This window comes from Ictalurus punctatus, chromosome 12, assembly GCF_001660625.3.
Source record: "Ictalurus punctatus breed USDA103 chromosome 12, Coco_2.0, whole genome shotgun sequence".
Lineage (NCBI taxonomy): Eukaryota > Metazoa > Chordata > Actinopteri > Siluriformes > Ictaluridae > Ictalurus > Ictalurus punctatus.
The window spans coordinates 29,938,711-29,953,444 of record NC_030427.2 but is presented as its reverse complement, the minus strand read 5'-3'; the positions used below and the strand labels follow the sequence as shown (position 1 = coordinate 29,953,444).

Genomic DNA, 14,734 nt, shown 5'->3' with positions numbered 1-14,734 from the left:
TCTGGAAGTCATTGTGAAGGACTTATGAACATGTCTACTTTAATCAGAGATGAGTGTGGTTTTCATTCAGGGTGTGGCATGCACCTGTGTGTGTGTTTGTGTGTGTGCCTGCCACTATTGCTCAAGTCCAACTTCAAACGCACTTTATTTTATACCGTGTTGTTGCTTTTGCCCAAACCAGCTCAGCCCTGGACCTCAGCAGTGGGCTCTTGTGGTCCCCCTTGAACTGTAGTGTAAAGTATTGTGCTGTAGTGGACTGGGGCTGGGTGGGGGATCGGGGGTTAAGTTGTCTGTGGTGGGTTGTAGTGGACTGGACTGTATTGCAGTGGTGGTAGTTGTCTGTAGTGACTGGGTGGGGGATCGGGGGTTAAGTTGTCTGTAGTGGCTTGTAGTGGACTGGACTGTATTGCAGTGGTGGTAGTTGTCTGTAGTGACTGGGTGGGGGATCGGGGGTTAAGTTGTCTGTGGTGGGTTGTAGTGGACTGGACTGTGTTGCAGTGGTGGTGGTAGTTGTCTGTAGTGGCTTGGTGGGGGATCGGGGGTTAAGTTGTCTGTAGTGGGTTGTAGTGGACCATAGTGTTCTGTGGTGCAACCTGGGTTGTGTTGTGAAGTAGTTGAACGCAAGTGTGAATGTAATCAGTGCAGTACACTGCAGTTTGTCATAGTGTGCTGTAGTTCACTCTAGTGGGCTGTACTGGAACATAATTGGTTGTAGTGGACCGTAGTGGAACATAGTAGATTGCTGTGGACCATAATGGATTGTAGTGGGACCAGTAGATTGTAGTGGGACACAGTAGATTGTAGTGGACTGTAGTGGGACACATTAGATTGTAGTAGACTGTAGTGGGACAAAGTAGATTATAGTGGATTGTAGTGGGACACAGTAGATTGTAGTGGGACACAGTAGATTGTAGTGGGACACAGTAGATTATAGTGGGACACAGTAGATTGTAGTGGGACGCAGTGGACCGTAGTGGATTGTAGCTTGCTGTGCTGCATGTCTCAGAGGCAGCTGACTGTAGTTCATAAGTAACTAGACTGAGGTGGACTTTGCCTCATGACCTCACGCTGTGCTGTGTCAGTACTGTACCAGTCCACCTGTGATCACTGATAAAACGCAGGTACACACACACACACACACACACACACACACACACACACACACACACAGTCTCTCTCTCTTTCTCTCTCTCTCTCTCTGTCTGTCTCGCACACACACACACAGAGAGGGGTGTAACCCTACTACTCTCTTATTTATATAGAAAATTTGGCTCCTCTTTATTATATTATTGATCTTTTCTGTAGAGCGAACCCGTCTCATGCTTTTCATTTCTGAACAAATTATTCCATTTTATATATATATATATATATATATATATATATATATATATATATATATATATATATATATATATATATATATATATATATTTAATATGCACAGTTGACAGGACTGCTTTTATTGAGCTACGGCAACTAAAGAGTGTGTGTGTGTGTGTGTGTGTGTGTGTGTGAGATGAACAGAAAAGAGAAGGAAACGCTCACAGATGGTGTGAGTCACAATTCAGTGCAACAACCCTGCGGATGATGATGATGATGATGATGATGATAATAATAATGTTTTGTTTTATCCGCTGGTGGAATGAACACTAACAGGACGTACGAGTCTGAATTGTACTCTGTGTACACGGACACTGTGTGTGAGTGTAGAACACTTTAACCGTAAATAGTCTGACAGTAGCAGAAATAAACCTTGATCTGATCAGTTATGTAAGGAATAACGCCAGGACGGTCTGATGAAGCTTCACCCCCCCCCCCCCCCCCCAATGCCTTATTCAGGGCGCTAATACTTTTCCTAGCGGTTACTCCTCTTGTACCACGGCAGTTTTTATCTTATGCTTATGGTTATGCTTAAACCACGAAACATGTTTGGTGTTGTTCTCCCTTACCTTACAGCAGCTATAAACAGTCACTGGTGCGTTAACGTAAACATGAGCAGCTCTGCTCTGTTTGGGGGCGGAGCCAATTCCCAGCATTGTCCTGAATTTGCTTAAATTTCTCACGTGTAAAGCACTTTTTTTTATTTTTTTTATTTTTTTTTTATTCCATACATCCGAGTGACTTCCTTAAAGGAGTAGTTTGATCTGGGGGAAGATGAAACGCACGTGAAGCGTTATTTTTGCGCTGAAGCCGAGTAAGGGAAAGGTCCACATGGCCACCGGTCTAGCGTTGTACCGTACAGCCGATGGTTCAAACTGATAGCTATTCGCGTCCCTAACTGGTCATCATGAAGCAACGGTAACACTTAAGAAGCTAGTCGTTTAATCAGCACGTCGTTATTACATCTGGATTATTACGTTAATATAATAGGAGTGATCACGTGACCTCACGTCCCGACTGCTCTGCGTATCCGCTCCGGATTAAAGGTAAAAGCGTCGTGGATTTAATTATACGCTTGTTTACGTCGCAGTGGTCTGACCCTGAAACGACAGAATGGGTAGGTGTGCGTTCGTGCCTGCGAGGTGGGGCTCAGACGTGCCGAGACGTGGCACCGCAGAGACGAGTGAAAAGGCGAATGAAAAACCACTCGGCCTGCATTCTTTCCCAGCCATTAAAAAAAAAAAGAGAGAGAGGGAGAAACCAAGGCCTCTAATACAGACACTGACGCTGCGTCTTCACGAGCCCTCGGGCTGCTGTATTACTGTTAGACCAGCTTTATCTGTGCAAACACTATTGAACCAGACGCTACCTGTCTGGACGTGAACGGGGGGGTTATATGTGCGTGACCCCTGCTGCTCTTAAAGCCCTCCGCGGGGGTTAAAGGGTTAAAGTAATGTAATGTAGATAAGGAAGCTATAAACCTTATCTACGTTACAGATGTGGCAGAATCCTCGTATGATTCTCGGACGTTTCTACAGAACACGGGGTTTATGACGGTGTACAACGTTGCCTACAGACTGCCAGCGGGACAGAAGTGTTGCTTTTTAAACAGAAAAGCGTTTCACCAGGACGGGAAACTGTTCATGTAATGTTAATCACTTTAGATTGGACTCAAATTTAACATCTAATCAACTGCAGGCTTTGATAAAAACTTTATTTAAAAGTTAACGTGGATATCGTGAGAGGATTATTATTATTATTATTATTATTATTATTATTAAGTGGCGTGGCTTTTGAACTTTTTATATTTGAGAAAAAAACGGTTATATAGAAATCATTCTGTAGTGTAATAGTGAAATGTATAGGGAATTTGTGTCATTATTTGCACACACACAGGCCTGACGGAGGCTTTCTGTCCGATGAGGATTAAGCCTCACACAGCTGTCCTGTTCCTCTCGTCGTATCGGTGCTTCTACGCTGAAGGTCTGGCGTCGTGTCTCGTTCAGCCTCCGTTCATAGCCTGGTTTTAAGTCTCCTCAGGAAGATGTTACATTCTTTTCTTTTTCTTTTTTTTTTTCCTTTCTTTTTTTTTTTCCCTCCTGCACCAAAATTTGCAAACGACAAAATAGCTTTCTCTGTCTGTCACTTCCTTTTTATCCTTTTATGAACCTCTCGCGTGCTCGACAGCTTCACGGCTCTGTTCGGCGAAGCAGGATGTCCTGTGTGCTCGTCTGCCACCGTGTCCTGCTCTATCTGACCATCAGTGGTACAGGATGGAGTGTGTGTGTGTGTGTGTGTGTGTGTGTGTGTGTGTGTGTGTTGAGAGAGAGGGGGGTGTGTGTATGTGGTTAAACGAGGGCAGTGTTCAGGCGTCAGGGTGAGGAGCCGCAGTCGCAACAATGACACCCACTGCGAACGAACCACTGCATTCCGATTGGACGATAAGATTAAAGCGATTTGAGCGAGAGTTGGTAAAGGTGGTCGAGTGTTCATGAGCCGTAGCTTTGATGCCGATTTAACACAGGTGAGAAGAATCACTGTCGGAAAAAAGAAATAATAATAATAATAATAAGAAGAAGAAGAAGAAGAAGAAGAAGAAGAATACTGCATCATGAGGAGGTGGAGGGATAATTTGGTCTTGGTCGCTGTAGCTTTATTTCACATTTCTGATGTGATTTCTGATCTGAAACCCCTTCCATCTACTGTATACGCTCACTGTGTAGGATATATATAACATACAGGCTTTGTGAACTCTGCACATGAACTGTTAATGTTCCATCCCTTCTAGGACACCTGCTTGTTTATTTTTAATGTAATTCTAAAATAGATGTTAAAAATAAATAAATAAATAAAGCTAGCTGTAAATGATATGCATTTAGTTAGAGTGTTGAACATCTTAAATATTCCTGTGATTTTTTTTTTTTTTTTTTTTCTTTCAAATTTTTTTTTTGGGTAGTGTTTGTGTTTATTTGTTTATCGTAAAAGTATTGCGAGCGGATAGAAAAAAACAAACGAAGCTGTGTGAGCGGGATTACCAGAAATCTCTGGGGTGATGAGGAACTGAATCGACACACCAGGCTGACACTGCTGGCGTTTCTGCATCTGGGGATTTTCCCTCCGCGTTCCTCAGGGTTCCTTAGAGCTCGTTTGTTTTTGTTTTTTTTTTAAAAAAACAAAGCTGTTTTTAAGCCACGCCTACTTCAGGGTTGGATATGAAATCTGTGGAGGACGTTAGAGATGCAGGTAGTGTCGTTGACTAGTAGTGACAGGTAGACTCCCTGCTTCAGTGACTGTAATACCAGTGGAAAAAAACCCTAAAGAAAAAAAGAAAAGGGGAGGAAAAAACCCTAAAGAAAGAAAAAGGGGAGGAAAAAACCCTAAAGAGAGGAAAAGGGGAGGAGAAAAAACCCTAAAGAGAGAAAAAGGGGAGGAGAAAAAGCCCTAAAGAGAGAAAAAGGGGAGGAGAAAAAGCCTCAAGAGAGAAAAAGGGGAGGAGAAAAAGCCTCAAGAGAGAAAAAGGGGAGGAGAAAAAGCCTCAAGAGAGAAAAAGTTAAGGGAAAAACGTGATATTTTAAAGAAAGCACTTTTTAACCCCCAGCGTCGGAGCGAGACGTCATTCCCACAGCTGCTCGGCCCTCTTTTCTGCACCGATGCTCATATTTGGCCTTTTATAGTCCTCTCCACTCCAGTCCACGATCCATCCATCAGCTTTATTGGCTTTTTTTTGAGAGAGGGAGAGGGAGAGAGGCGCGCTGGACTGGAATGGAATGAACGCAGCATGGATCGGAGGAGGACAAGGGAACAAAAAAAACACCACAAAGCCCAGGAACGTGTGAGGGAGTGAAGTCAGGCTTTTCATGATCAAGTGGTTTTAATCAGAGAGGTGAAATACCTGGCCTTCCTTCTGCTACTGCTGTTCCTCTGAGAGCAGAAGGTGGTCACGGGTCACTAGTCGTCTCTCGGCAACCGCGCCGGAGTCCTGGATATGAAACGACGCCGTCCGGCACTCCGCTTCAGCGCTAATGTGTGCGTCAGGCTACAATCAGTCATGTTATCTGATTCCTCAGGGTATATTCACGGGGGGATGTGGGGGAGGGGGACGTGTTCACGTTAGAAAAGCTCAGGATCTCTGCTGTTCTATCGAGGGCGTTCACGATCGTGTAGCGTTTCCTCTCCGATTTAGTTCAGTATTCTGTCAGAGGAGAAATGGACGGCTAAAATTAGCCGCGCCGCTCCCAGGAGTCCTCCAGTGTGACTGATTTAACTGTGTCATGACTGTGTGAGGACAGGACACTCTCTTCCTGCCTCTCCGGACGCTTTTACCTTGTTTTCCAAAGACTTGACGCCGATCTGATCTCGTCGCGTACGTGTAAACGACTCGGTCCCGGTTTCTTCCACGTCCGATACGGGCCGCGCTCCAACGGGGCCCTAAAATTCGACACGTGTCGGATACGTGACGATGTGACGTGTGTGGTTTTCCCCCGCTGTTAATCCTGAAGTTATTGTGATTGTTAATAGGACGGGGCGATATATCGATTTAATATCCGTATAGTGATACACAACACGATACATTTTTCAGAATTATCGTTGGTATGATGACGTTTTTGTACAAAAATGAAATGGTCCTGAACGGATGCTGTTGATTTGACGTGATTCAGAAAACATAAAAAAACCTAAACCCTTTGATCTTTTGTATTTTGTAAACGTGAACAAAAAATAAAAGCGTCATCAAAGTCAGTTTAACCGTTTGTTTGTTTATTTTACTACTGTTTTGCGGGCTTTTTGTTAGCTAGATTATATATCGTGGTGCGTATCGTAGGAACGCCGTCGAGTACCGTGATATGTCTTTTTGTCATGTCGCCCCGCCCTAATAGTTCATGGTTAGGCGGTGACACACGTGAATCCTGGAGGCTAAAATAAATACGTTTGTGTTTGCTATCTGTGCTGGGATAAAACCTTATGAAAAACTGCCGGGCAGCTACCGGGGGTAGCACCAGGTATATATTTTGCGGCGGGGATCGGATACGGGTCCGATCTGGAATGTATGTAATGGTATGTAGGTCGGGTCTGTGTGGAAAATAAATCTGGAAATCGTGTATGAAGGCCTGCAGTGTGTTGTCGTTATGCAGAGTGTAGTGTAGCTACATCAACTCTGTAGATCAGACCACAGCTTGGTTCTAAGTGTGTTCTTTGACCTCTCTTTAAAATAAAAAAAGGTGTGCCGTTTTACTTTATTGCACCACCTTATCCCCACCCGTCCATTTGAACCCGGAGATTATACGATTCCAGGTTAGAGCTTATAGCTGTTTTTATTACCTCTCGCACTGCAGTCTGCATGAACTGCTGTTCTGTATTCGGCCTGAGAGGTGTGTGTGTGTGTGTGTGTGTGTGTGGGTGTGTGTAATTTTGTTTGATGTGCCACTCCCATCTGATTAAAAATAAATAAATAAAAATAATGACCCATTTGACCCAACCGGTTTCCAGATTGGCTCGTGTCTGACGACTTCCTTGTTCCTCAAGGAAGAACTTTGGAGCGCTCAGGGAGTCCGGAGGTCGAGAATGTTCTGGACACTTGTGGAACGACTCGAGGGGAATTTCCCACCAGATTCGGCGACGTTCTGGAATTTTCCCCTCTGTCCCATCTAGTATCTATAGTCGTAAAAACCTCCGAGACGTTCTGGTGTGTTCTCTGTAATTGTAGAAGTTTGGAACGTAACCCGACTGAAGGGAGTTCTCCAGAAGGTTCCGATGGCTGTACAGTTCGGGAGGGTTAGGTCTTTTAGTTAACGACGTTCTGGAAAGTTCTCTCCATCACGAGTCCTTTCTCACGTTCTGAGTTCTGGCATTTCCTCTCAAACTGTGTATACGTCCATCTAGAAGTTCTCACGAGGACTTCACACAAGTAGAGGGAGCGTTTCTATAACGTTCTAGTAGCCGTACAGTTTTAGATCTTCCCGGCCGTTTTAGCGTTCCGGTATGCTCTCTCTAATTGTTTGTAGTTCCGCGACTTCAAGTGGTTCCGATGATGATCTGGAAATTTACAGTTTATTTAAAAACAAAACGAAAAACAAACACTAGTGGATTGTTGTTTTAAATTGGGAAAGGAGGTGAGTGGGCGGGGGGGGTTGAAGCTCCTGTCGCCTTTAGCAAAAAGTTTAGCGTTGCGGAACCCGCACGTCGTCGTTCGCCGTCTCAGACTTGTTGGCCGTAGCGTTTCCTCTCGGATGTAGTCCACCAGTACGTGAGATGGTGGAGAAATGGACCGCTAAAATTAGTGAAGCGCTGATTCTCATGGGAGTCTCCCAGTGGGACTGATTTAAACTGAGGCGTTAGTAGCGTTAGCCTCGTGACTCGAGAGCAGAACTGAAAACTTTGAGCGGAAATCTTGTCTTGACTGAGAGAAAGAGAACATAAGGTGTGAGGGGGGGTTGGGGATGGTGAAGGGTTATACGTTTCATTTGTAGCTAAACAGCTCCCTCGAGTCCCCGAGCCAGGGGTTATCATGGAACTGGGTATTTAAAGGCAGCACTTGTGCATCACATCCTCCTGACACTAATGGCGAATGTAAGGCTCTGGTAAGCGGATCGTGCCAGCTGTTACACTTTAGTCACCGTTAGCAATGTTAGCATTCTTCTGTGAAGTGTCCGGGTCCTAATCCAGCCGACTCGTTAGCTCGTTGTAGACCGGACCGGTCAGAGGGCAGTGCGCTCAGAGAGCACGTGCTTTGGGTTGAAGATCAGGAGCAGTGCGCTATATCATGAGGTCTCGTCGACGGAATAAAGAGTGACGTGGAGCAAAACTATTATACACACGTGCACACAGTTTCCTGCTACAAGAAGGAACACGTTTTCATTCCAACCCCCCAACAGACCTTACGGTTCTGTCGTCTGTCCTGTTGTGTAAGAGTGTGTGTGAGACGGTGTGTGCTCACTCTGTCTACTTGTAGCTTCTTCTTCAAAGGCGTTTTGGGGAAATAATCTCCACCTGGTTCGTGTTTACTACACCCACGGCTATGTTTCCATATCCTCAGTCTCTGGTGATGCGGTGCAGGGAAAATATCAGCAGATGAAATCGCGATCGTGTGATCAACTGACATGACTCTTCTTCTTCTTCTTCTTCTTCTTCTTCTTCTTCTTCTTCTTCTTCATACCATTTCTTACAACCACTGCTTGCGTCCAATATAATCCGCTCAAAGACCTTTTGTTAAAAATTCCGTCTTATTAGCTTTGAGCTCAACCCCGATTTCCATGCAGGACGTTTACACGGACAACGATAATCCGATATGAACCCGATTAAGACGATACTCTGATTAAGAAACTCGCATGTAAACAGAGATTATTGATGACCTTAATCTGATTAAAGTCATACTCGAAGTAAACTCGAATTAAGATGTGTGGAGTTTTCCTGTTTTAGTCGCGTTATGGACGTGCGTTACAGACGTGTACACACCTTAATCACACTATTAACCTCGTGTGAGAGTTTTCACCGCATTGTGAGACAGGACACGTACACACACGGCAGCGCTCAACCGTTTGACGGCAAACAAGAGAGCACGGCTGCGTCCCAAACCGCGTACTTGCCTGCTATGTAGTAGGAGACATACATGCATCTCTATATACTATATAGACGGCAAGTACGCGGTTTGGGACGCAGCCCACGGCTTCAAGTCGTCTGTTTGCACGTACAGCAGGACTAATAACTAACCGCACTTGAAGCTTTCATAAAATTTAATGAAACACCCGAAACTGTATACAGTTGCATGACGAAGACCAACTGTACGTCGATACGTGAAATTCTGAAGGGACGTCGGACGGCGTGACATGGGGACGTAATGACGTGTGCCGCTAATCCATCTACGTTCTATAACTTGTAACACGGGAACATGAAAGGAGTATTCTAAAAGCGACTCATGTACACACCTTAATCAGAATATTATACGTCTTATTCAGAAAAAGATCAATAATTAGATCACCGCTGTCCGTGTAAACGTAGTGATTGATGGCGAGAGAGGCGGGGTCACGATGGGCAGACGTGAGAGAGGTTCGAAAACAAGCGAGGAACTGTTTATCTCTTCTCTCTTGATAAGCGAGAGTATGACAGGAATGTGACCCTGGCAGTCGGAATAAACGGATAGTTTATCATTTCAGCGGTTGAGGAGAGGGGCTGTCGGGGGGGGGGGGGCTAATTTTAGGGCTCTACCAACTTGGAATACAGGAAGAGTGGTGATGGGAGTCAGCTGTGGGGGTCAGTGTTTAGAGACTCTGTGTGTGTGTGTCTGGGGAGGAGGGTGTCGTGAGAAGAAAAGTCCTGCTGTCTTGGCTCTTGGTGTGTTTGTGTGAGTGTGTTCATGCGATATGGTGAACATCTCCGTTTGGATTGTATTTTCACACACGCACATGCACGCTCCAACATGACTCCGTAGTCCTGAGTCAGGGCTGAAAGATGATTTCCAGCTTACAGGTTAAGGGGATTGTTCTGACAGCTGATTACAGGAGTTATTACAGCTTTCGTTTGCGTAGCATTATGCACAGTCTGCAACCATAAAAACTCCTCGAGTCACTCAGGCTTCAACCCAATATACAACTCGAATAAAAACGTAGACTGTGTACAGTATGTTAGAAAGATGCTGGTAGCGACAGTAGCGCTCCTGGGAATGATGGTTCAACTAGCAGCGTCGCTACTTGAGGCGAAGCGACTCTCGTTATAGACAAAAAAAACCCTCAGGAGTTGGTCGATAATCAGATTACTAAACACGTTAATCACGTGTTTAGTAACGTGTTTAGTAAGGGAGGAAGGAACAAAATCTCCTGTCCGGATTAAACCAGGATAGAGACCCGCGTTGTCGTTCAGTCGGATGTTGCTCATAGCTTCAGGGCTAATACGTGGCCGTCAAATAAAAGGCAGTCAATTATTTATTTATTTATTTATTTATTTATTTATTTATTTATTTATTTATAATCAGTTACAAATGTTGTCTTGAAACAGTGACAAAAGCTCACGAAACCACTAGGTACTTAAAGTAAAGATTTCTCTCCCTTTGCTTAGGGATTTTTCACATTCTAGCTGAACGTGTAGCAGGCTTTGCTGAAAGAAACCAGCTGCTGTTTGTGCTAGCTGTAGCGTGTTTGTAGCAGCAGGAGTGTGTTAGCCTCATGCCGAGCGGGAATGCTAATGGCGTGAGGAGTGAAAGCCGGAGCCCGGCTCGGGTCGTAATCGCTTTCCTTTTTTTGAAAGCCGCAGGCTTTTCTCGAAGAGCCTCCGTTCCTGCTGAAAACCTGTCGAGTCACCTCTGCCTCGGTTAGCGCTTCTCAGGAAGGAACACTCGAGCATGGGAAAGGCAGAGAGGCCTTCTGGGTCGTGTCAGGGCTTGTAGCGACGAGGTCGTTCTAACCACGTTTCTGCTCCCGAGGTGACGAGTGTGTCGGCGCAGCGTCACTCTTCAATCGCGTACGGTTCCATCCAACACCCGATCTCGCTTTCACGCCTGCGGCTGCGCCGACACGCTGCTTAAAAAGAGGCCGGGATTGTTTAAAAGTCGTTTTGGCACGGGTGCGATAAACAAGGCAATTTATCCAAATGGCAAAAGGAGAGAGAGAGAGAGCTTTCTCCCAGAGGAACGAGTCTGGTCCCTGATCGGAGACCAGAAAAGGACTCTGATTGGTAGGAGAGCAAGCAAACCCTTCCCCACACACACACACACACACACATCCTGAACTGTGCATTCCTGAAGTCCTGTGTAAGATCTAACGTTTTACAGGCTTTTGTGTTTTTCCCAGAAAGAGATGTTGCAAACGTTTTGGAGTTGAACCAACATCTCTCCACCTTTCACCCTGGCATTAATATTATCCAATGAGAGACGAGGTCGCTTCAGAGTACTCCGTGGCGTGTTGTTTTTTTTTGTAACGCTCTAACCCGTAGAGCTGGTTTTACCAGCGTGCGTCGAGCCTTGCGTGCTGCCTCTGCGGTGTAGTCCCTCGACATCCCGACTAAGGCACTTAATCAGGACGTTATCGACTCCTTCCTCACGCCGATTCGAGCGGTATTACCCCGAGGTCCGTGTTCTGAGCTGCGATGTGTGTGATTTCCGCGGGGGGTTTGGGACGGGCGTGCACGGCGTGTGTCGGTGGAGCGGCACGGCTCTGTGCGTCTCGGTCTCTTTCACCGGGTTATTATCGAGGGCGAGGCTGCACGAGCTTTCAGTGTGCACAGTGATGCGTTAAAAATAAACCCGGACAGCACTGATGGTTCTCCACAGCTGTGAGGATCGGCGTTGATCGTTACGCTGCTTCTCTAAGACTTCTAGAAGATACAGATTCTATATGGAGATTTTATTTATTTATTTATTTTTTTGCCACAGTTTTGTGTTGTCTTAATTCTAATATATTTCTATGCATTTCTAAATGTAATAACGGTTCAAGGTGTCCTGGTTCTTCTAGCCCTTTGTCTAACTTCATCTTTCTTGATCTGGTTTCCCCTCAGCAACCATGTCGGCTGCAGATAAGTACCTGTACGTGGACCGCTCGGTCGTGAACAACCCGCTGGCGCAGGCCGACTGGGCCTCCAAGAAGCTGGTGTGGGTTCCGTCGGAGCGGCTGGGCTTCGAGGCCGGCTCGCTCAGGGAGGAGCACGGCGACGAGGTGGTGGTGGAGCTCGCCGACACGGGCAAGAAGATCCGCATCAACAAGGACGACGTCCAGAAGATGAACCCGCCCAAGTTCAACAAGGTGGAGGACATGGCCGAGCTCACGTGCCTGAACGAAGCGTCCGTGCTGCACAACCTGAAGGAGCGCTACTACTCCGGCCTCATCTACGTAAGTCCGTTATATCCTCCACGCCGTGAGGTGTTTTTAATCAGCGGAGCTGAAGATGGAAAATACCTCACTCGGCGGTCACGGGAATTTAAGCACGATGTACGAAGCATTTTATTTTTCCTGCGCCGAAAGAAAAAACGCCGTGCTTAAGCAATGCCACACGCCGTTTATCCTAAACGATATAACCTGGCCACCCGATAGCACCGCTACAGGGGGGTGTTACTCAGGGCTTAGACTCTGTTCTTGCTGCTGCAGCAGACAGTTTTCTGGATGGAGAGAGAATGAGGGGTGTGTGTGTGTGTGTGTGTGAGAGAGAGAGAGAGAGAGATGAAGTAAGAGAGTGTGTGCAGCTGCTGGAAGAGATTAGCCGTGTATCGGATCAGCTCGTGGTTGCCTGGATTCCATCCAGTCCTGCGTCTCCCTGCACACTGTCCTAATCACCCATCCCAGAACGCTTCTAACTGACCACACACACACACACACTCACTCACTCACTCACTCACTCACTCTGTGGGAGGGAGGATGTGTTCTCCATGTTTAGAGTTCAGCAGTAAACAGGAAACTCCAGGGAACAATATAGAGCAGGGAGGAGGAGGAGAAACATCTCTACAGAGATGGAGAGTGAAAAAGGAGTGAGAGAGAGAGAGAGAGAGAGTGTGTGTGAGAGAGGTTCCAGGCCGCAAATATACCCCACTCCTGGTTTTTAGGCTGTACACAGTGAGATCATGAGATGTTTGAGCATAGTTATAATAAACGGGTCATGATCCCGGGATCCTGGTCTGTCGCTGCTCCGGCCCGGTCACTCTACAACGCCCCCCCCACAGTCACTCCACACACCCCGGATCGTTAGTGCGCCGTCTCGACCCCCGGGTCGTGAGTGCGCCGTCTCGTAGACGATATATATATATATTTGATTTTTTTTACATTTTTATTTAAAAATGAAATGTATGGAATATGAAAATTGAAAAGTAAAAAGAAAATATATTTAAAAAAAGGTTTTAACCATTTCACAATTTTGTAGATTAAGTGTAGGATTATAGCGTCGTCGCCATTAAGATCGTGCTTCGAAGTAAACGTAGAGGGGTTAGAGGCGGGGGTGGGGCGATATGATAGGAGTATCTTCTCATGATTCCTGAAGATAGTTCTACAGGTGTGTGTGTGTGTGTGTGTAGACGTACTCCGGGCTGTTCTGCGTGGTGATCAACCCCTACAAGAACCTGCCCATCTACTCGGAGGAGATTGTGGAGATGTACAAGGGAAAGAAGAGGCACGAGATGCCGCCGCACATCTACGCCATCACAGACACGGCGTACAGGAGCATGATGCAGGGTGAGTGTGTAGCGTGCCCCACACACACACACACACACACACACACACACACACACACACACACACACACACACACTCCCGACGTGTTCTCGGGATGTTAGCCTTCTGAGACAAAATATCCTGCTTCCTGTGTGTGGGATGAGCACTTCCTGTTAGCGAGGCTTGTGTAGAGTTGATACAGTCACACTGAAGCACAGAGCTAACCTTCTTCTTCTTCTCTTCCAGACCGTGAGGATCAGTCCATCCTGTGCACGTGAGTGAGACGCCTCAGCACCCACAGCCACAGCTTTACTGCAGAATATACACAATACAATACCGTGTGTGTGTGTGTGTGTGTGTGTGTGTGTGTGTGTGTGTGTGTGTGTGTGTGTGTGTGTGTGTGTGTGATCAGGGGTGAGTCTGGAGCTGGGAAAACAGAGAACACCAAGAAGGTCATTCAGTATCTGGCCCATGTGGCTTCTTCTCACAAGACCAAGAAAGACCAGGTTAGATCTGTCTGTCTGACTCTGACTCTCTGTCTGACTCTCTGTCTGACTCTCTGTCTGACTCTCTGTCTGACTCTCTGTCTGACTCTCTCTGTCTGTCTGTCTGTCTGACTCTCTCACTCTGTCTGCCTGTCTCTGACTGTTTCTCTGTCTCCCTCTCTCCCCCTGTCTCTCTCCCCCTGTCTCTCCCTCTCTGTGTGTTTAAGTGTGATGAGTATGTCACTGCATGAGCTGTAATGTGGGCGTGGCTCATTATGGGCGAAGTGTTTAGTTCAGTAGGACATGGTCCAGAGGCATCACGGTTTTTATCCTCAGTGTTCATGTTGAAAATATTCTTCATCTGCAGCGTGATGTTTAAACACAGAACACTTCCAGTGTTGCTGTCATTAGCTCTGCCCTTTAATTAAAATAAAAATACCAGGCTGTAGAGAGCTGCAGGGTGATGTCTCGGGAACACACTCGGGGGTGTGTGTGTGTAGGAGGGAAATGTTTCCTTCAGAATACTTCTCTAAAATAATTCAAAATATAATCCTCCATCCATCAGAAATATAAAAGCTGCACTTCTTCCAGTGTTCATGGGTCAAAGTTCATCATTTCTGCCAACAAACCCGTTTCACTTCACTGTATGACCTGAAGCTGCTCAGAAGTGGGCGGAGTCTGGGGCGAGTGGAGGGTGCTGATTGGTTAGAAGGTTTCAGGAACATGTCTTACGTAAAGATGTCATTTCCT

The 14,734-nt window shown here is 46.1% G+C and overlaps 1 protein-coding gene across 3 annotated transcripts in view; it reads left to right on the top strand.

The window, feature by feature from the left end:
* The window catches only part of myh9b (myosin, heavy chain 9b, non-muscle), a 45,001-nt gene that overhangs the window by 7,181 nt on the left and 23,086 nt on the right, over window positions 1-14,734 (top strand). For 2 of the 3 annotated variants that reach the window (XM_017481571.3, XM_053684726.1), the window contains exons 2-5: window positions 11,860-12,191; window positions 13,364-13,520; window positions 13,746-13,773; window positions 13,912-14,005. In XM_017481571.3, the coding sequence (XP_017337060.1) occupies window positions 11,865-12,191; window positions 13,364-13,520; window positions 13,746-13,773; window positions 13,912-14,005 (606 nt within the window). In that variant the 5' untranslated portion in view covers window positions 11,860-11,864. Of the gene's footprint in view, window positions 1-11,411; window positions 11,433-11,859; window positions 12,192-13,363; window positions 13,521-13,745; window positions 13,774-13,911; window positions 14,006-14,734 lie in introns of those variants that run through there. The other variant, XM_053684728.1, reaches the window with a different exon arrangement.